The sequence below is a fragment of the Bombyx mori genome, chromosome 23 (assembly GCF_030269925.1).
Source record: "Bombyx mori chromosome 23, ASM3026992v2".
NCBI lineage: Eukaryota > Metazoa > Arthropoda > Insecta > Lepidoptera > Bombycidae > Bombyx > Bombyx mori.
In genome coordinates, this window is record NC_085129.1 from 3,237,634 (window position 1) to 3,260,287 (window position 22,654).

Genomic DNA, 22,654 nt, shown 5'->3' on the forward strand with positions numbered 1-22,654 from the left:
TTTGCGGAATTCGAAACCGCGACCCCCTTGTGTAGTGACCATGTCACTTAACACTACACCGGACGGTCGTCGTAATATATGGTCTAATATATTACCCGCTACAGCTTTAAAACGGATTATAATTACCTCATTGCATATTCTTGCCAGGCGGTATCGCAAGCGATCATAAAGATATCTAGTATGCACTTGATTACATAAGCAATATTGGCATGGGTCTAGTTTCAATACTAAGTCCCCTTGGAAGAAAGGCGATAATCTATTCTTGTACATATTTATACATATAAAAATGAATTGCTGTTCGTTAGTCTCGCTAAAACTCGAGAACGGCTAGAGCGATTTGGCTAATTTTGCTCTTAAATTATTTGCAGAGGTCCAGTGAAGGCCTAAAAGGTGAAAATAAATATGAAAATGCTTGGAATTAAAAAAAAAAAATTTTTTTTTATTTTTTTTTGCAAGTTTGTTTTTCCTTTGATGTGTCCCTCGTCGGACGGATTCCTTTTGTTTGTTTTAAGTTTATTTTTTACAAAAGTTTAGGTCTTTTGTTTATCGATTGAGGCACTACGAAGTCTGCCGAGTCAGGTAGTTCTTGTATATTTATTTTGTCTTTGCGTCCATTGTGCCATGAACCCGGTAAGCCCGAAACACGAAGTTTAGGGCGGTTAACATTACACTTAATTGTCTGTAAAACAAAAGTTTTCGATGCGATAACGCGAGGGATACGTCGGGAACACCTACAGAGTTTGTTCGTATAAACGATCGATTTACCGATTAGTATACTGATGTGTGCGTGACAAAGTCACCGTGATTTTTGCGTTTACAAATTTATATATTTACAAAAAAAAATTCAATGTCCTTTGTTTAAAAAGGTAACCTACTGTGTTGAATTTTGTTAATCTTATAATAAGAATAGTCTCATCCCCGAACTTAACGTATCATTATTTTAAATTGACAATCATTCGCTTACGCTTCGCATGCTTTTTTTATTTATTTTTTATTGATTAGTTGGGTGGACGAGCTCACAGCCCACCTGGTGTTAAGTGGTTACTGGAGCCCCTAGACACCTATAAATTGAATGCGCCACCCACCTTGAGATATAAGTTCTAAGGTCTCAGTATGTCTCAGTATAGTTACAACGGCTGCCCCACCCTTCAAACCGAAACGCATTACTGCTTCACGGCAGAAATAGGCGGGCGGTGGTACCTACCCGCGCGGACTCACAAGAGGTCCTAACACCAGTAAAAAATGTATAAATATATAAATGATATGTATAAACAGAGAAGATATAGCAAAGATATAAATATTATGTAGAATAAACCATTTAGCTATGTTCTGACGATGGGCGAGCCGTCAGCTATCAAGCAGACTGATGCCAACAAAAACATATTTACAAAAATGACACAAACCACACAATGATAGGCGATTTTAAGTAAATAGAACAAGCCCTTAAGTCCCTATACAAAATTATCTGCATTCACTCAAATTTCAATCAACACAATCTCGCTAATTACAAAACTTCGCCTTCAAATATTTTATAGCGGAAATTTCTTTCCGTTCTAACCGCTTTATGGGGCACCAAGTTTACGGGCATTGTTTAGTGTTTCTGGCCTGTAATTAACCAAGTTTTCATATAATAATGTAACGTTTTAGTAATTAAAATTTGTACAAGTTGCCGTTGCGCAAAGCTATTTGCGTCTTTACGTACCTATGAGGTTTGAAGTTTTAATATTTCTTGTTTTAGTATAAGTCAATGAATAAAATTAGTCTTACAATTTGTGTTTAATGTAACGGTTTACTTGACTATTTAAAATTAATAGGTTATATCGTGGTGCCAAAATTCCTATTATTGGCCTCAAGAACATTTTATAACTTACTTCCACATATCCGGGCTTTGTTTGTATTAGCTTCATTCAAAAACTTTTTGATTAGTCTTAAACTCCTTCGTTCTATTATGACACTTTTTTTTATTGCTTAGATGGGTGAACGAGCTCAAAGCCCACCTGGTGTTAAGTGGTTACTGGAGCCCATAGACATCTACAACGTAAATGCGCCACCCACCTTGAGATATAAGTTCTAAGGTCTTAGTATAGTTACAACGGCTTCCCCCACCCTTCAAACCGAAACGCATTACTGCTTCACGGCAGAAATAGGAAGGGTGGTGGTACCTATCCGCGCGGACTCACAAGAGGTCCTACCACCAGTGATTACGCAAATTATAATTTTGCGGGTTTGATTTCTATTACACGATGTTATTCCTTCACCGTGGAAGTCAATCGTGAACATTTGTTGAGTACGTATTTCATTAGAAAAAGTGGTACCCGCCTGAGGTTCGAACACCGGGGCATCGCTCAACACGAATGCACCGGACGTTTTATCCTTTAGGCCACGACGACTACAAATTGTAATTTGCTAATTGTAAAGTGATTCCTCAATACATTATGCAGCATCATCATAGAAATCATAGTTCAGATCATTACTCTATCAGAGTTCATTTCTGCTAGATCATCTATCTTTTCATTTCCTTCAACACCAATACATCGAACGCTGACTTCAACTAGTCTTCAAAACCCGGACTAAATCGAGACTATTTCATCGATCCAGTTGATAAACGGTCCCCACAGACTCCCTCGGCGCTGCAGAGTTTATTTTATAACGCACCAGTACCTTGAGAAAAACCCGGCTAGCGCTGAGAACGTAGATTGGTCAAATGCTATATTTCTCTACAATCTAAGTATAACAATTGCAATGGCTCTTGATATATGTATATGCCATCTCTTGAGGTGGTATCAAAACGTCAACGTACTAAATTAAACTAACTTTTATGACCAATAGTCGCTTTGTTCCGTAAGACCATCTCAATCCCCATCAAATATTTTGGACATTTCATAATATCCGAACAGATGTGATATGTACAAGTTTGTCAGAATACATATACCAGTCAAGTCCACAGGTCACTGACACCATTTTTAATAAGTATACTTCATAACAAAATGAAATCAAATCCGAAAATGAACAGCGAAACCGCCAGCGCCATAAACTTGATAATCAAAAAAGTCTAATCTCGGATAACTTGTCCGAAACATGTATATTGTAGACGACGGCATCGGCTTCCCGTGACCAAGATCTCAAAAGGCCTCAAAACTTTCTCCGGCCGTCGAACAAAAAAGAAGAAACTTTTAATTTGAAGCTCCCGCTTAGAATTACAAATAACGTTCGGCTGACGAACGCGGATTTAATTTGACGGAAACAAGTCGTAATTAAATCGAAAATAATTCTCGAGTCCGCGCCCCTAACCACTCAGACATTCAAATCTCAATTGTTTATTGATTTTCTCGAATTATCTTTATTTAGTCAATTCTAAACATGAAGCGTTTGTAGCACTGAAAAATTTTTTCACGATGAAATATTTAGATTAAAATTTGAATGATTGTTTGTTTTACTACAAGTACTATACAACGCACTCGTGGTAAGATATAGTTTTCAAATACTTTCTTTCACCCGTTCATCAATTTCGTAATATTTTTATCTAGCCTATTAAAAATATTTAGTGGTCGAAACTCGACCATAATTAATTTAAATTACAAGATTGTAAATTATTATGGTTCTATTATTAAAGACAATTTATTATATTTCTATAATCATAGATTTCGCCAAGATTACAAAATAGACAAATAATATTAAAGACAAACAATATTAATCTATTCTCAATTTGACCACAGACTCTAACAATAAGAAAAGTTTAACAATAAACAAAAGAGTATATATGCGTGTATGCTAAATATACGGTAGTGTGCGCAATAATTTTTTTATTGATTTAATGTATTTTTATGCATGTTTTAAACAAATTAGCTCTCTGCAAACTTTTTCTATATTCTCTATAGGTGTGAGAATTTTCACACTCCTCCGTCTGTGCAATTTTCGTAAAAAGGGGTACAAAATTTTTGCTTCACGTATCAATATATAGATAAGATAATCATCACCTTATTAAAAATAACTTGGCCCGTTAAATAACAGCAAAACACGAACGTATTTATTTTTAATTAATTTTTTTGCGAAGCCCTCCAACAAAGGTGGTCTTTTATATTTAGTTTTTTTTTCCGCTTGGTGAAAGAAGAGAATCTTTCTTCGCGCTCATCCCGTAAATTATTAATTTATCTACCACAGTGGAAACGCCTTGCGGTCTCGACGCGGCGCTTCAGTTTAATTAAGTATTTTTCGCGTTGATTAAACAACAGTGCCCACTTATTAAATAACAACGGTTCGGAATCCTTCCCTTTAATAAGACGCCTTCATTTACCTTGGAACGCGTTCTAAGGAGTTTTTATGTTGATTTCTTGAAAACAAATTTTTTCTTATTAAAATGAATCATGTTTTTGTTTGTTGATTAACGTACGATTTTCTAGCGATCGGAGTTCAAAGACGAGACAGAAAAACAAAGAGAAAATATACTTTAGTGCACAATTAAAATTCTAGAACAGTTAATACACAGATATAATTCTACAATATGCGGTCTTTTCGCTAAAAGCGATCTCTTCCAGACAATCGTTTAATCTATTTGGATAAAGATACAGCAGGTATGTTGCGGTGTACTGTTATTAATAATATAATTTTTTTTGCAGACTAGCTGTCAGAGCGTTGCGAGAAATGTGGATCTTCACGGCGGTTTAGACCTCGACCTCACCAGAAAACCGTTAATGCCAGCATCGGAACGCTACTTCGATAAGACGATGAGATAACTGCCTTATCGTAGACGTAGCTGACTAATCCTCGGAATTGGAAGTGCCAGTCACTGTCAGGAACCTAGCCCATAGTATCAGCCCGCTGGGTTTCCCGCCGAATCTCCTCAACGAGTCGCGATTCCGATCCGATAGTAGATGTATTCGCGAAGCAGCTGCTCCTGAGCTGCTAGGTTTTGTTCAAATGCGTTTGACCGACTGTTAGCCAATCCTAACCTCCTGGTTGAGCCCGTGCTTACTCACCTATTTTGGCGAAGCAGAAAAGCTCACAACTGTGCTTCCATAAAAAAATGCATTAGCTAACTGCAGAATTACACAGGTAAACTACTGGCGGTGGCTACCGGACTTTAACACGTCTTGCTAACAATAATACCCTTTAAAAACGCGTATCAATCATCAAGGCATTTTTTTTCATTTACCCTCACCCTTTTTCCTCGCAACGTGACCGAAAAACTCGAAATCCTACATAGGCAAGTGGTGGAGAGTCTTGTGGAGACGTCTAATTATTGCAGGATTGATGCGTTTGACTGATGTGCCATCCAGCCATATGAGTATATCTAAATATAAATATTATACCTTTATATATTACTAGCGGCCCGCTCCGGCTCCGCTCGGGTCTTTAACAAAAATTTCAACGATATTTGACATTATTTATTTTTTTAAATAAAAGAACACTTATTGCGGCATAACTGTAATAGTTAGACATATGCTGTCTCGACATTTTTTGTAAATAATAATGTGTTCTACAAAGTTATAGTACATTATTTTATTCTATCATGAATAGTTTTCACAGGGCACGCGATGTAAAGAATATTTTATGTAATCTCTTTACACCTTGGGTAACCCAATTATTGGAGTTTTAGTAAGGATCCCTAATTTTTTTCAAAAAAGATTATAGCCTATGTCACTCGGGAATAGTGTAGCTTTCTAACAGTGAAAGAGTTTTTCAAATCGGTTCAGTAGTTTCGAAGCCTATTCAACACAAACAAGCAAACAAATCTTTCCTCTTTATAATATTAGTATAGATATTATAAGCCCAAAATACTTTTCAAAACGAACCACGTAATTACTCGAATAACCAGAATTCGGCGTTCGAAGCTGTTATATGTAAATGTATGACAAATAAACCCATTCACGACTCGTCCTTCTACGGCTTCTCAACGCTAAGAAAACGATATAAAGCATTTTCTCTTCATTTCCAATGTTACAAAAACACGATTCATATTCCCTTTCATATATTATTGAAGAAACGTTTCAAAGCCGTTAAAGAAATATTCTCGAGCTCTTATATAAACCATTAAATTGCCACACTTTAGAAGGCGCGAGATATACCCTTTTAAATGTTTTTTTTTTATCTCGTTTAAAGTACAAAACGTTACATATAAGGATTCGCAGACGATACTTTCAAGGGCAATATGATAGAATAATGTTTGTAGACACTACGTCTAATTCGTAAAATAAGTAAAAAAATAAATTTGCTTACTTTATAATTTATACGGGATTAAGAGAAATATTAAAATTCTGAGCCGCGGAATGCCGTTTAGGACAATGACAAATGACGATCAGCTAGCTACCAGTATCAATGTACCGTCATCTTATTTTATAAAATATAAAAAAAACGTCAAACGGTTCGACTAAATGCTTGAGAACCAAGACAGACAGACAAGATCAGACATCATAGGTGGCATAGAGCCACCCATATTGAAGCATAACGCCGAAGTCAACAGAATCGCTTAAGGACAACCCCACCCTACGAACTGGAACGAATTACTATCTCACCCCTGGAATTGTTAAAAATAAAATTAAAATAAAAAAGCCTTTTATTTCCTGCTAAAATACAAAATAAATAGGTATTTAATGTTTATTTTTCTTCTATAACGTTTGGCAGGAACCCATTAAACATGGTGAAAGCCTCCTCCAAGTCCTTCCATTTGATTCTATTTTGGGCTACCTGTATCCATCGAGGGCCAGCAATAGCTTTTATCTCGTCCTCTCATTTTGATATCGGGCGACCCTCATTCTTTTCTCCTGTGGCCGTTCCCATGCAGTTATTCTTGCAGTCCATCTCTGGTCCTTAAGTCTTGCTACATGACCAGCCCACTTCCACTTCAAGCTTCTGGCATATTGACCGGAATTGTTATTACTATGTATTTAGAAACCATGTACCCACTAAACATGCTGAAAAAAAAACATTTACTAACTAGAAATTATGAGAGAAGTAAAAGTTACTATGTTTACGCTAAAATGGGCTCTGCGAGGACTTAAAGGACACACACGCTCCAGTTATCCCACTGGCCGCCCTAATCGCGTTACACATGGTTAATTATGCACATCCTTTTAAGGTTTGGTCCAAGATATGAACTTACAAACTTTGGCTGTGGGTGTTAGCCACAAAAACAGCAACCTATGTCTTTCCGTAGGCTTCGTATAAGTCAACGAACTGATTTACCAGAGAACTGATAGTGTGGTCGCCAATTGGCTTTTACTCGTGGTCGGGCGTTTAACCGCCACCGTGCTATCCGTTTCTGACGCAAAAAGGAGCTCAATTAAATCAAGAAGTGTTGGCTCGAATACAGGATTATTACTATAATCGTCAAAATATTTAGTTTATAACCTTTTTTTTTTAAGGGCAGTAAATAAATAGTATTTTTTTCATTAGACTTCAGATCATAATAGCTATAAAGCGCTATAAAACCAAACTAAACTTAAACAAAAAAAAAATCGCTTACTAAGCAGAGCAGAAAAAATTCAACAAAAAAAGATGAGCAGTCGTTGGCAGATATTACAAATTGACGTTATCTACTTTTGTAGAGACAAGCAGAAAAGCGCTGGAAATGTTACTAATCCGTGCGGATTGTAATGTTTACTACACTAATACAATAGGACCTTACTATAGATTCAATTTACTAATTATGCGCCGGTAGGTCTTAGCTTGTAAATTGCACCAGACCCTACAACAGTAGACGGAGATTATCAAGGGTTACCTAGGTGGAATCGAGAAATTAATTATGAGAAAAACGTTGACTAAATTAAAAGGATTTAGAGTATTTAACATTGGTGTAGGCTTTGCAAGTGATTTACTACCGTATCCTTTCGTGTGAGCCGTTTAGCCTTTAGTTTATTGAAAATAGCTCTTATGTACACTGAACAAGAAAGCTGATTTTGCGATGTACGTAAAAATTAAAAAAAATACCGAAATGCAAAGCTATGCTTATGAAAATTGGTTTTGCCTTTTATGTTCAATTTCTCACGTCTATTTCAACAAAGGTATATCAAAAATGTGAATTACATCATTAGTCGTTTATTCACATTAGTAGATAATAAGTATTTTAAATATTTTTTATTAACATTTATAGGTTTTATTGAATATATACGCGACTAGTATACCTTTATAACCTTGTTTAATACAAAATGCACAGCGTAGTAAATTGCCTAAATACATTTATTGTAGAGTTAGTTGAAAGATTTTTACTGGTGGTAGGACCTCTTGTGAGTCCACGCGGGTGGGTACCACCACCCTGCCTATTTCTGCCGTGAAGCAGTAATGCGTTTCGGTTTGAAGGGTGGGGCAGCCGTTGTAACTATACTTGAGACCATAGAACTTGTATCTCAAAGTGGGTGGCGCATTTACGTTGTGGATGTCTATGGGCTCCAGTAACCACTTAACACCAGTTGGGCTGTGAGCTCGTCCACCCATCTAAGCTATAAAAATAAAAAAAGGACATCACGAGTGTTAGCTACTAGCCTATCTTCACAATATGAACGCCGCTACGCACCTTGATAAATGAGATCAAAGTCTCCTTTGTATTGTATTGTGGCTGTCCCAAGCTGAAATATGACTGGTACGAGGTAGATTTAGGCGAGATGGCGGCGCTCATATATACTTAGAATACCTCCTATCCCTTACCACCTTCTTACCACTTAGTCTTATTAGACCGATGATTTTTCACGATTATTGTCATACAGTTAGACAAACAAAACATAAAACAAATGGTATTTTGGTCCTTAATATATTTACAGGAATTTTCAGATACAGAGTTGGTAACCCTCATATTGTTTAATTCTAAAGAATCAACGCCTAATCCGGCGTTGTGTTTAGTCCGCATTAGAAACTCTGTAAAATGTATGCTAGATACCGTATGCTGCAAAAAACTTTAGGTATCGTTCTAACACGAGCCGTATTAAAATGCTAGACAGAGACACAGATATAAACCACGTAAAACAATAAGTATCCGAAACATCGGAAATAAAACATTATAATGACCAAATAAAAAAAAAAGATGTGTGGTGTCGTGGGACACCGGATAGGAACGAAGTTCCTTATTATAAAAATATTAATTTGAAGTTCTATTCGAGGTATAAAGAAAATAATTATTCGGGTATACATTTTTTATTATGATTTTTTTATTGATAAAAATAAAATAAAAACAACTTTACATAGCTATCAACTTTATTTTATTCACAATGATTTATAAAGAATATATAATAATAATATACAAAGAAACAGCTATTTATATGAATAATAATAATAACCGTCATAACGTAGACTATACATTAGACGCTGTATAGCCATCATACTAAGTGTTGGCGACAGCGGCGTCGCCTCATAATTATAGAATAAGTTGAATAGAATTTATGATAGATTTATATAGATACGTACATAGACATAGAGTTATAACAAATAGATAAATAACAAATAGATAAATTATATAGAGTGCATATAGATAGATAAGGATATAGATAACGTGCACATAGATTTTACTAAGAATAGAACGTAAGTTGCTTTGAAATAAATAGTATACACTTTTGCTTTATTATTCCCGATAGTTTTAAGATTAGCATATTAACTTAAATGAACACGCGCCCGGCCCGCGTCCCGAAACGATGTAACAAACAGCATTTATCTGTGTTCAGGACCGGGTATTTTGTTTATACGGGCGCGTCATATAGATTAAGCATAGAATAAGTTATATGTATCGATAGGGATTACAACATAGAATAGTTAAGTATAAGGCATTAGTATATACATTTATTAAATAAATAGATATAACGAATAAACCGAGCCGATCATAGTGAAAATGATCTCGACGAGAGACGTATTTTACACGAGATCTCTGTAGGGTAACATTCCGAGGTAGTTAAGCGACCCTGCGACGTTGTCAGGTACCTGCCGACTTGCCGACCGACTACCTGCCGATCTACCGACCGACCCTCGACCGACTACCTGCCAACCGCCGGCCGCCGACCCTCCGAACGAAGATTACATAAAAAAAGCACGAGTAAAGACATCAGCGCCTCGAAGATATTTATTGAAGACTCGAAGACCATTGAAAAGATCGTCGGTTATTGAATTCGGTTGTATTGACAGATCGGTCGGCTCGGTTTACGTTAATTAGTAAAGTTTTGAGTTTTAATTTCGAGTGAGCTTGTACGATATCGTACACCTCAGGACCCTACATCGACTGCTTCAGATCGACACGAATAATCGCCACGAGACGGGCATCCGGCGTCTTATAGGATTTCAAGAAATCTTATAAGATTCATAAACCCGTCCAACCTGGGTTGGCGTCACTCGCCTTATCGACACGGGTGACGTGCTGCGTACCCAACAGCTGGTCCTTCGAGCCGGATACAGCGATTATTCAACGATGCCGATCACCAGGAGCAACAAGGGATCATCGAGGGAACAGCCACTCGAACCTGCGGTTCAAGAATCCAGTCCGGAGGCAACAGAAGCGACGTCGTACGAAACATACGAGAGCTCCGCGACCGGCACGACCCAGAACACAAAACTTGAAGAGGCAACGACGCGGACACGTGGTGAAAATAGACCCGCGTCGAAGAAATCGCTACGACGTAAAGAACTGGCAGCGAGAGCGGAGCTGGCGGAAAAAGAATTGATAGAAGCACAAGCAGCCACCATAGCCGCCAGACTCCGCCTGCAATTGATTCAGGCCGAAAGCGAAGACGACGATGATTCCATTATAGAAGAGCCAAAGGACCGGGAGGACCAGGTCAGGGCCTGGGTCCAGACGTCAGCGGGCAGTACGGACAAGGAGCCCGCAGGCGAGCACATTGAGAACCACCCCGTCAGCAAGGCCAACATAGAATATTGCAGCAACAGGGACCTGGCTAAGGCGATAGTGGAAGCGGTGAGGAGCGCGACGACCAAGGAGCTGCCACCACAACCCGACTACATGCACCAGTTGCCGACGTTCGAAGGCGACTGCAGGGAGTGGGTGGCCTTCAAGGCTGTCTACGAGGATACCGCTCCACTCTTCTCAAGCGCTCAAAATATGGCGCGGCTGAGAAGAGCGCTGAAAGGACAAGCCAGGGAAGGAGTCCGCAGCCAGCTGTACTCCGAGAGCACACCGGAAGAAGTAATGGAATCACTGCGGCGGTGCTATGGAAGGGCGGACGCTTTAGTCTTAGCGGAGCTAGACCGCATACGAAGACTTCCGACGATAAGTGACTCCGCCTACGACATTTGCTCACTGGCGAGCAATGTTAACAATACCGTCGCAGCGATCAGGGGGCTGCGGAAACCCCAATATTTGATGTCGCCTGAACTGCTGAAGAGCATCGTCGACAAGATGCCGACCATCCTGAGGTTCCGGTGGTACGACCACATTATCGATAAAACCGAAGGAGACCCGGACCTCAACACGATGTGCGGCTTCCTGAACAAGATGGCGGACCGGTGCGGGCCACACGCCGTGGCTGAGGTAGCAACGAAAAGACAACCGTCGAGGCGACAGGCGACGCACGCCACAACCGACTGCAGCGAGCGCGCAACTTCGGACAGAGTAATAATAGACAAGCCGGCGTGCCCGCAGTGTAAGGAAGGACACCCGCTGTATGATTGTCCGAGGTACGAGAGAGCCACGGTGCAGGAACGATGGAGAATGGCAAAGGAGTCGCGCCTATGTTACAAGTGCCTCGACGGTAAGCACCGGAAGCAATCGTGTCAACGACCGCCATGCCGCACGTGCAAGCGCTGGCACCACTACTCGCTACACAACGAGAAGCCGGAGACAGAGCCAGCAGAGAACAGGGAAATCGCGAACAACGTGCGACTTCCCATCAACTGCACACGGATCAGCAGGGCGTACTTGAAGATGGTGCCCGTTGAAGTGTACGGGCCATCGGGATCGACGACGGTGCTGGCCCTGCTGGACGAAGGCTCCACGGTGACTCTCCTGGACTCGAGCGTGGCGAAGCAGATCGGCCTGAAGGGACCCAAGGAGACGCTCCGCCTCGAGACCGTGGGCGGGAAGACCCTAACGAAGAAGGACTCGATGAAGCTTAACATCCGAGTTCGAGGGCTTCACCAGCGGCAGAAGTGGACGATCTTCGGAGCGCGCACAATAGACGACATGAGCCTTGCACCTCAGCGACTGAAGAGGGAAACCATTTTTTTTTTTTTTTTTTTTTTTTTATTGCCCTTGTAGGCAGACGAGCATACGGCCCACCTGATGGTGAGTGGTTACCGTCGCCCATGGACTTCAGCAATGCCAGGGGCAGAGCCAAGCCGCTGCCTACCGCTTAATACTCTCCACAAGCCTCGTTTGAAGAAGGACATGTCATAGCGCTCAGGAAACACCGTGGAGGGGAGCTCATTCCATAGCCGGATGGTACGTGGCAAAAAAGATCTCTGGAAACGCACTGTGGATGACCGCAGTGGCTCCAGGTAGTATGGATGAACTCTACTCCGGTGGCGGGCGGTGCGATGGTAAAAACGAGATGCCGGTATCATCTCGAACAATTCCTCAGAGCACTCCCCATGGAACATACGGTACAAAATACAGAGGGAACCGAAGTCCCTCCGCAGACCCAGAGGCTCCAAACGATCCGTGAGAATGGGATTATCGACAATCCGAACGGCCCGCCTCTGTATGGAGTCAAATGGAAGAAGCTGGTATTTGGGAGCCCCGGCCCAGAGATGGGAGCAGTACTCCACGCGAGGCCGGACTTGTGCTTTATAAAGCAAAAGCCTTTGTCCAGGCGTGAAGTACCGCTTCGCTCTGTTGAGGACTCCCAGCATTTTGGACGCCAACTTGGCTTTGCCTTCCAAATGACTCCGAAACTGGACATCGCTCGAAATGTCGACCCCAAGTATCCCAATACTCTCGGAAGGTTGCAGGGATACTCCTTGGAATTGCGGCGCCATGACAAAGGGGTCCTTCTTCGCAGTGAACGCGCAAACTTGTGTCTTTATCGGGTTGAATTGAACCAAGTTCAATTCACCCCATTCGGAGACTCGCCCCAGAGAGTTCTCCACTTCAGACACAAGTTTTGATCGTCTCTCTTGCACCGCGCTCCGAGAGAGACTCTGATGGCCGATATATCGCGCATCCCCCGTGCTGTCATCCGCATAGCAATGCATACCATCAATAGACAGCATGTCATTGATATACAGGATGAAAAGCGTGGGGGAGAGCACCGAACCTTGTGGAACGCCAGCGTTAATGGTCATGGTATCAGAGCAGTCACCGTCTACAACGACCGTGATGCTCCGCCCATCCAAAAAGCTAGCGATCCACTTGCAGAGTCCCTCGGGGATTCCGTAAGATGGTAGCTTCGATAGAAGTGCCCTATGCCAGACCCTGTCGAAGGCCTTCGCGATATCAAGGCTCACAGCAAGAGCCTCGCCCTTGCTCTCCAAGGCTTCAGCCCACCTGTGAGTAAGGTATACAAGAAGATCGCCAGCTGAGCGACCGTGACGGAAACCGTACTGTCGGTCACTGATCAGCTGGCGATCCTCAAGATACTTCAGGAGTTGTGTATTTATTATTCGCTCCATCACCTTGGAAAGCAAGGAAGTTATCGCGATAGGCCTATAGCTCGACGGGTCCGACCGGTCACCCTTCTTGGGGATAGGGTGGACGTGGGCGGTCTTCCATGAAGACGGAACCCTGTTAGCGCAATAAGAGAGGCGATACAAACGCGTTAGCGCAGGTGTCAGCTCAGGGGCGCACGTTTTCAGAACCACTGCGGGGATGCCGTCTGGCCCACTCGACTTATGGACGTCCAGGAGTCGAAGCTCCCGCCTAACTGCACACTGTGTGAAGCAGATATCCGGCAGGGAGCTATCACACCGGGGGATGTTCGGTGGTGTGGCACCCCCGTCGTCCACAGTCGAGTTCGAGGCGAAGAGTTTGACCAGAAGGTCAGCCTTCTCTTTCGCGCTGTGGGCCAGAGTGTCATCGGACTTGCGCAGTGGTGGGAGACTAGACCTACAAAAGTTTCCTTCTGCAGCTTTGGCGAGCGACCAAAAAGCACGGCTCCCGGAGGGATAGCTCTTTAATCGCTCGCCAACTCTAGCAACGTGCTCCGCCTTCGCCTTGGCAATTACCTTCTTGTAGGACCTGGAAGCGGCGTTATATTTCCGCCTTTCCCCTGAGATGTTAGGATCCCGACGTCTCCTGGCATTATCCCATGCCACGTATGCGGACCGCTTGAGGTGTGCAGCATCCCTACTGGCATTGTTATACCAGGGTCTGCTGCGACCCCCAACGGGCACTTCAGAGGAGGGAATAAACAATTCCATCCCCCGGAGCACCACGTCTTTAAGACGGTCCGCACAGACGTCAGGATCAGCAGAGGAAAGGCAGAACCGCCCCCATGGGTAGGATGCGTAAAATTCACGCAATCCATCCCAATCTGCTGACATATACCGCCAAACTCTACGATACCCGGTCGTCCTTCGACGACCGGGACGAGAGAGTGGTACGGCAGCACGAATAAGGCAGTGATCAGACGATCCTAGCGGAGCGTCGACCACCACACTGTATCCGGCCGGATCTGTGGTCAGCAGAAGGTCCAACAAAGAAGGCTCGTGCCCCTCGATATCTGGGACACGGGTGGGCTGTGTCACCAGCTGGGAGAAGCCGTAGGCCAAGGCGAAATCGTAGGCAGTCCGACCCGGGAGGTCAGTGGTTCTGGACCCCAACCACTCTTGGTGGTGAGCGTTAAAGTCTCCAAGAACCACCACCTCCGCAGATGGGTACTGCTCAAGCACGCGGTTAGTCCCCTCTTGCACATCGAAGGCTACGCGCACCTGAGGAGCCTGGCGGACCATTTATGTTACGATGTACGATCCCCCAAGCTATTGATCGGGCAGGACAACTGGGGACTCATCGCCGCCAGAAGGACGCGCAGGGGCAGGAGGAACCAGCCGGTAGCCTCATTCACCCAATTGGGATGGGTGCTACACGGCCTCGACAACAGCAATGCAAAAGAGGTCAACTTCCTCACCTGCGCCCATGTATCGATGCGCGAAGAGGCCTTGGACAGACTGGTGAAGGAGCACTTCGCGATAGAGTCGCTGGGAGTCGCACCCAGGCGTCCGAGCACGGATATGGAGGCGAAGGCGCTTGACACCTTGGAGAAGACGAGTCGGAGACGCGACGACGGCCGCTTCGAAGTGGGATTATTATGGAGGGACGAAGAAGCCACGCTTCCTAACAACTACAGGTCCGCGCTGACGAGGCTCAGAGGCGTTGAAAAGAAGCTACACAGAGACCCTGACTTGCAAGTGGAATATAGCAAGCAGATGACTAACCTCATCGAGAATGGATACGCTGAGGAAGTCCCACACGATGGAGCAGGATCAAAACGGAAGTGGTACCTGCCTCACTTCGCGGTCACACACCCGACGAAGGCCAAGAAACGCCTCGTGTTCGACGCCGCCGCGAAATTCGATGGAACGAGTCTCAATGATCTTCTATTGCCGGGACCGGACCTACTACAATCCCTGTTCGGAGTGTTGTTGCGGTTCCGGCAAAGACCCGTCGCAGTTGTCGCGGACATCAAGGAGATGTTCCTGCAGATCAGAATCAGGGACGAGGACCGCGACAGCCTGAGATTCCTATGGAGGAAAGATCGACGCGAAGCGACTCCGAAAGAGTATAGAATGACGTCAGTCATATTCGGAGCAGCCTGTTCACCGAGCGCGGCGTTGTTCGTGAAAAATAAGAATGCTGACGAGTACAGACATCAATATCCAGAAGCCGCGCGGGCAATAAAAAGAAACCACTACATGGACGACTACCTGCAGAGCTTCGAGACGGAAGAAGAGGCTATAACCATAGCCAGCGAAGTGGATGTCGTCCACCGTGGAGCGAAATTCGAGCTCAGAGGCTGGGCATCGAATAGGCGCGGCGTCTTGGCGAGCCTCGCAGGTGGTGCGACCCCAGGAGACATAGAGCTGGGGTCAAAGGAAGAAAAGACCCTGGGCCTGCGGTGGTTCTACGAGTCGGACGAGATGGGATTCCGGACACATCCTCGAGACCCAAAGGATGTAGAAGCACGAACCCCGACCAAACGAGAAGTGACTAGCGCGGTAATGTCAACCTTCGACCCTATGGGGCTGGCATCACCCGTGCTAATAGAAGGGAAAGCGCTCATTCAGAGCATTTGGCGGAGCGGGATCGACTGGGACGACGTCATCCTGGAAAAGGACGAGGTGGCGTGGAAACGCTATATGGAGAACCTTCGCATGTTGCAAGGCCTCCGAATAGCAAGATGCTTCTCGTACTGTAACACTGAGGGGGAGCTGCACACGTTCACCGACGCCAGCGAGAAGGCCTACGCGTGTGCAGTCTATTGGCGTCAGAGGACAGACGAGAGCACCTACCGCGTCACGCTTCTAGCAGGGAAAGCCAGGGTGACCCCACTGAGACCAGTCTCTATCCCAAGGCTGGAGCTGCAAGCTGCGCTGCTGGGGACAAGGATGGCGCAGGCGATAGCGGACGAATTGGACATCGCGATCAGTGGAAGGACGTACTGGACTGACTCCAGCACAGTCCTGACATGGATAAAGACCGACCCACGCACGTTCAAACCTTTCGTCGCGCACCGACTCGCCGAGATAGAAGAGTCAACGAAGCCCCAAGAATGGCGATGGGTGCCTGGCTCGCAAAACCCAGCAGACGACGCAACTAGAGAGGCGCCGGCGGATTTCGACCACACGCATCGGTGGTTTAATGGACCCGAGTTCCTGTCGTGGGATGAATCGCGCTGGCCCAAGCCGCGAACCTTCAAGCAAGAACCGTCTGGAGAAGAGAAAGAGGCCTTCCTGGTCGCCACGGCGAGGACCGCTGACGCTCGACCCACGCCCGATCCGCGCAGATTCTCGAGCTGGGTCAGGTTATTGAGAGCAACAGCCAGGGTCCTCCAATTTATTGAGCTGTGTCGACCCCGGAAGGAGAGCGCCTGCGTGTCCAGACAATTGAAGCAGCAAGATCCCACGTGGAGGACGACACGAACGAAGCAACCCCGATCCACATGGAAGTTAAGGACCCCGGAAGCACCTACAGAAGCATGGCTGCCGCTTGATCCGCCCCACTTGAAGAAGGCGGAGAAGATCCTACTGAGAAGCAGCCAAGGAGAGAGCTTCGGTGAAAAAGATCCCGAACGTCACCCCAAGTTGCGACGGCTCGACGTCGTGATGGAAGATGGCCTGTTGCGCCTGCACGGACGTATCGACGCAGCGCAATACATAGATGCAGACCGCAAGCGACCGATCGTGCTGGACGGGAAGCACGTGATAGCGAGATTACTGATCAAACACTATCACGAGGCGTTCCAGCACGGTAACCACGCAACGGTGATGAACGAGGTGCGGCAGCGCTACTGGATCCTAGGTCCTAAGATCGATCATTCGAGCGACGGCCGTCCGATGCCAGTGGTGCAAGGTCTATCGGAGTACACCACGCCTACCGCCCACCGGAAACCTGCCGATAGAGCGACTACGACATGGAGAGCCGCCGTTCACCTGTGCTGCCGTCGATTACTTCGGGCCGATGACGGTGACTGTAGGACGACGTCACGAGAAGAGGTGGGGCGTGCTGTTCACATGCCTCACCACGAGAGCAGTTCACATGGAGCTAGCAGCGTCACTGACGGCAGACTCAATGCTGTTAGCGCTGCGCAGGATGGCCGCCCGGCGAGGAACGCCCAAAGTCATTTACAGCGACAATGGGACTAACTTCGTCGGCGCCAACAAGGAGCTCAAGCAGGCAATCGAGAATGCAAGGGAAGCAGACGTCGTGTCACGGGCCGCTCAGATGAACATAAAATGGAAGTTCATCCCGCCAGGAGCGCCGAACATGGGAGGCGCGTGGGAACGTTTGGTGCGGTCCGTGAAGACCGCGCTGGCGGTCACACTGAAGGAAAGACACCCGAGGGAAGAAGTTCTGCACACTCTTCTGTTGGAGGCGGAGCACGTCGTCAACTCGCGACCGCTCGTCGCCAGGGAAGAGAGTTGGGAGTCAGAAGCACTCACGCCGAATCACTTCCTCATAGGGAGGTCCTGCGGAGCTCCAAGCATCGGCGACTACAGAGACGAAGACCTGACCGGCAAAAGGACATGGAGAGTGGCGCAGCGTATGGCGGACCACTTCTGGAGTAGGTGGGTCAAGGAATACCTGCCTACGCTGCTGCCCAGGAAGATCGACGGGAGAGCAGCTGGCGAGGACTTGCAGTGTGGGGATACCGTCCTCATAGTGGACTCCACGCTGCCACGCAACACATGGCCGCGCGGGCAAGTTGTCCACACCTACCCAGGCCCCGACAACCGTGTACGAACCGTCGACGTCAAAACGAGCGGCGGTCTGCTTAAGAGACCTGCCTCCAAGATGATCCTGCTGGTGCCTGCAACGAGCGACGAGCCCACGCCCATAGAGTCGCCACGACAAGGAGTCGGTGCTACGCACGAGGGGGAGGATGTTGGCGACAGCGGCGTCGCCTCATAATTATAGAATAAGTTGAATAGAATTTATGATAGATTTATATAGATACGTACATAGACATAGAGTTATAACAAATAGATAAATAACAAATAGATAAATTATATAGAGTGCATATAGATAGATAAGGATATAGATAACGTGCACATAGATTTTACTAAGAATAGAACGTAAGTTGCTTTGAAATAAATAGTATACACTTTTGCTTTATTATTCCCGATAGTTTTAAGATTAGCATATTAACTTAAATGAACACGCGCCCGGCCCGCGTCCCGAAACGATGTAACAAACAGCATTTATCTGTGTTCAGGACCGGGTATTTTGTTTATACGGGCGCGTCATATAGATTAAGCATAGAATAAGTTATATGTATCGATAGGGATTACGACATAGAATAGTTAAGTATAAGGCATTAGTATATACATTTATTAAATAAATAGATATAACGAATAAACCGAGCCGATCATAGTGAAAATGATCTCGACGAGAGACGTATTTTACACGAGATCTCTGTAGGGTAACATTCCGAGGTAGTTAAGCGACCCTGCGACGTTGTCAGGTACCTGCCGACTTGCCGACCGACTACCTGCCGACCTACCGACCGACCCTCGACCGACTACCTGCCAACCGCCGGCCGCCGACCCTCCGAACGAAGATTACATAAAAAAAGCACGAGTAAAGACATCAGCGCCTCGAAGATATTTATTGAAGACTCGAAGACCATTGAAAAGATCGTCGGTTATTGAATTCGGTTGTATTGACAGATCGGTCGGCTCGGTTTACGTTAATTAGTAAAGTTTTGAGTTTTAATTTCGAGTGAGCTTGTACGATATCGTACACCTCAGGACCCTACATCGACTGCTTCAGATCGACACGAATAATCGCCACGAGACGGGCATCCGGCGTCTTATAGGATTTCAAGAAATCTTATAAGATTCATAAACCCGTCCAACCTGGGTTGGCGTCACTCGCCTTATCGACACGGGTGACGTGCTGCGTACCCAACACTAAGACTATACATAAATAATAAAAATCTTACGATACGGACGTTTTTTCCCGTTAGGGTAACCCTCCGCATCGTCCCATAAGGAACATCGTTCCAAAACGCGAGACAAAGCCCGTCATGACTTATGCGAGTGTGGTGTTCGCTCACGCGGCCCGCACACACATAGACACCCTCCAATCCCTACAATCCCGCTTTTGCAGGTTAGCCGTTGGAGCTCCGTGGTTCGTGAGGAACGTTGACCTACACGACGACCTGGGCCTCGAATCAGTCCAGAAATACATGAAGTCAGCGTCGGAACGGTACTTCGATAAGGCTATGCGTCATGATAATCGCCTTATCGTTGCCGCCGCTGACTACTCCCCGAATCCTGATCATGCAAGAGCCAGTCACCGTCGATGCCCTAGACACGTCCTTACGGATCCATCAGATCCAATAACCTTTGCATTAGACATCTTCAGCGCTAACACTAGGAGTAGGCTTAGGAACCCCGGTAACCGTACTCGTCGAAATCGACAAAGAGGTCGACTGCAACCTAACCCATGCATCAGCCCGCTGAGTTTCTCGCCGGGTCTTCTCAGTGGGTCGCGATTCCGATCCGGTAGTAGATTCATTCGCGAAGCAATTGCTCTTGAGTTGTTAGGTCTCCTTCGGAGGCGCTCGGACAGTTGTTAGCAAATCCCACCCCTCCTGGCTGAGCCTTTGCTCGCCCACATGTCCTGGTGAAACTGGAAAGGCCTCCGTGCCACCAGTAATCCATCAATCATAAAAAAAAAAAAAAAAAAAACGCGAGACAAATTCGTAAAAGTAAATTTAATTATAATTATAACGTTCTAAACTAAAAAAATCCGATCCCTTTGCTGAACTTATTTAGTGACAAGCTTCATTTTATTTTCCACAGATTATACAAAAGTGTTTTCTCTACGGTAACAATCAAAGCCACGTTCTGAGGCATGAAGCATGGGATAAAGTGATTAGTCGCCGACACGTCCGCTAAGCTACGTGACGTCACACTCCGAACTACTGAGTATGCAAATTTCTTCTTTAACAACATTACTTTTTATAGCACACGTCTTGTACCTCAGTAGGAGAGGCTTAAAGATATACATAAAATTATTCCAAATCACTTCTCAAACTGAGATATTTCAATTAAATATGATTAGTTTTACTGTTTTTTTTTTTTTAAGTAATGTGCGAACGATTTCTCTGTCTAGATAGTACTTAATACCAGGTGGTGGTAATAACCTCTTAAGGTTACGGAGGTCTATACGCGGAAAATCGTGGATCTGCGATTGAACATGATATGATGAGTTGGAAGTTGTAGTTATATTGGATTTTAAATGTCTCTAATGATTTTTGTTTATAAAATCGGCATGATTGTACTTTCGTATCTTACGTCCAACAGCCAGTGGGTAACTATAAAAATACACCACGAGTTTGATTACTGTCTATAGCGCAACTTATCGGAGTTTTCCGAATATTTTCCTTCTTCATTCACAAACATCGTTCTTAAAGCTAGATCCGTTGATGAAATCAGTTTCAATCCAGTATTAATGGCCACCATCAGTCAGCCAGGAACTGATTGGATCAGGCCAGTGCAGCCAACGCCGATGCTCAATATCGAAAACGACTCATCCGCCATTCAACTTTCATAACTAACGACCTTATTGGATAAGACTAAAGAGCGTAAAGTTGCAAACGCAAAACGACTTAAGCGCTCCCGGGGCAGAGTTGTTTAAGACTTTTAGGAATTGAGGTCGGAAACTTATTAACGATCCAACTACAACTCTTGGTAACTCGTTACCCGAGTAATAAATATAGTAACAACTGCCTTTGGAAGTGGAGTCTTTCGTTTTCGTCGTCTGCGATTTACTCCGCGTGATTTATTCTTTTGTAAAAGACGGCTCAATAAAACTGAAGCTATAATAAATGAGTCGTTATTTCCCGCGCGAATGTTTTACCCGAACCAAGCAATGCCAATAGAGGGTTAGGATTTAAGCAGTAAAGACGTCTTATTAAATGATTAATGGATATACGAAAATGAGAATAGGTACTTAATATGAAGTCGTCGTGGCCTAAAGGATAAGACGTCCGGTGCATTCGTATCGAGCGATGCACCGGTGTTCGAATCCCGCTGCCTGGTACCAATTTTTGTAATGAAATACGTACGCAACAAATGTCCACGATTGACTTCCACGGTGAAGGAATAACATCGTGCAATAAAAATCAAACCCGCAAAATTATAATTTGCGTAATTACTGATGGTAGGACCTGTTGTGAGTCCGCGCGGGTAGGTACCACCGCCCCGCCTATTTCTGCCGTGAAGCAGTAATGCGTTTCGGTTTGAAGGGTGCAGCAGCCGTTGTAACTATACTGAGACCTTAGAACTATATCTCAAGGTGTGTGGCGCATTTACGTTTGTAGATGTCTATGGGCTCCAGTAACCACTTAACACCAGGTGGGCTGTGAGCTCGTCTATATATGTTATTATTATGAAAGTTTTATTAACAGCGGTTTATATAGTACTAGCAAAGACGTAGACAATTAAACTAGTCTAATAAAATGTAATGCGTAGTACGAAATTAATGTTTAGTTTCATGAGTTTACATTTATGAGTTCCTAGGCCACTCATCCCATTCCTGTGTAACTTAGTACAGTTGTTATTGGCACTCAGGGGAGTCTAGTGTGTCGTGTGAAGAGTCCATAGTCCGTAGACTTACGAGAGGTGGCGCGCGCGTTGCTTCAACAAATATGTGTTTCATACATTTAGCGATGGTCGCAACGGCACATGGTCGGGTTCCACTGGCTATTAATAAAACCATTAAACTTAATGCGGAACCCATGTTATTAGGCCACGTCATAAACTTGCCTTAGTAATTCTAAGTGATACTAACGCATTTACTTTAGAAGCAAATTTTATTATAATGCATGTTATATAATTTTTACGGCTATAGTTTTAATGCCGAATTTATCCTACTGTATATAATAAGCGAATGTATTTTTATAGAATACATGTTGTATGTTCCATGGGGAATGCTCTGAGGAATTATTCGAGACGATCCGCTATCTCCTTTTTATCATCGCACCTCCTGTCATCGGAGCAGAGTTCATCCATATTATCTGGAACCGCTGCGTTCATCGACAGTGTGTTTCCAAAGATCTTTTTT

The 22,654-nt window shown here is 44.7% G+C and overlaps 1 protein-coding gene across 1 annotated transcript; it reads left to right on the forward strand.

Annotated features, from left to right (window-relative positions):
* The first annotated feature begins 15,006 nt into the window (after positions 1-15,006).
* Positions 15,007-21,142, forward strand: LOC119630318 (uncharacterized). Its single transcript, XM_038019320.2, has 3 exons — positions 15,007-17,431; positions 17,481-18,463; positions 20,942-21,142. The coding sequence occupies exons 1-3, from the start codon at positions 15,007-15,009 to the stop codon at positions 21,140-21,142; spliced, it is 3,609 nt and encodes a 1,202-aa protein (XP_037875248.2).
* The last annotated feature ends 1,512 nt before the right edge of the window (positions 21,143-22,654 follow it).

Coding starts and splice junctions, on each gene's coding strand:
- LOC119630318 (XM_038019320.2), top strand. CDS start 15,007: ATGCGCGAAGAGGCCTTGGACAGACTGGTGAAGGAGCACTTCGCGATA. Junction 17,432..17,480: donor TCCGATGCCAGTGGTGCAAG/GTCTATCGGAGT, acceptor ACCTGCCGATAG/AGCGACTACGACATGGAGAG. Junction 18,464..20,941: donor CTACGCACGAGGGGGAGGAT/GTTGGCGACAGC, acceptor TACTGTCTATAG/CGCAACTTATCGGAGTTTTC.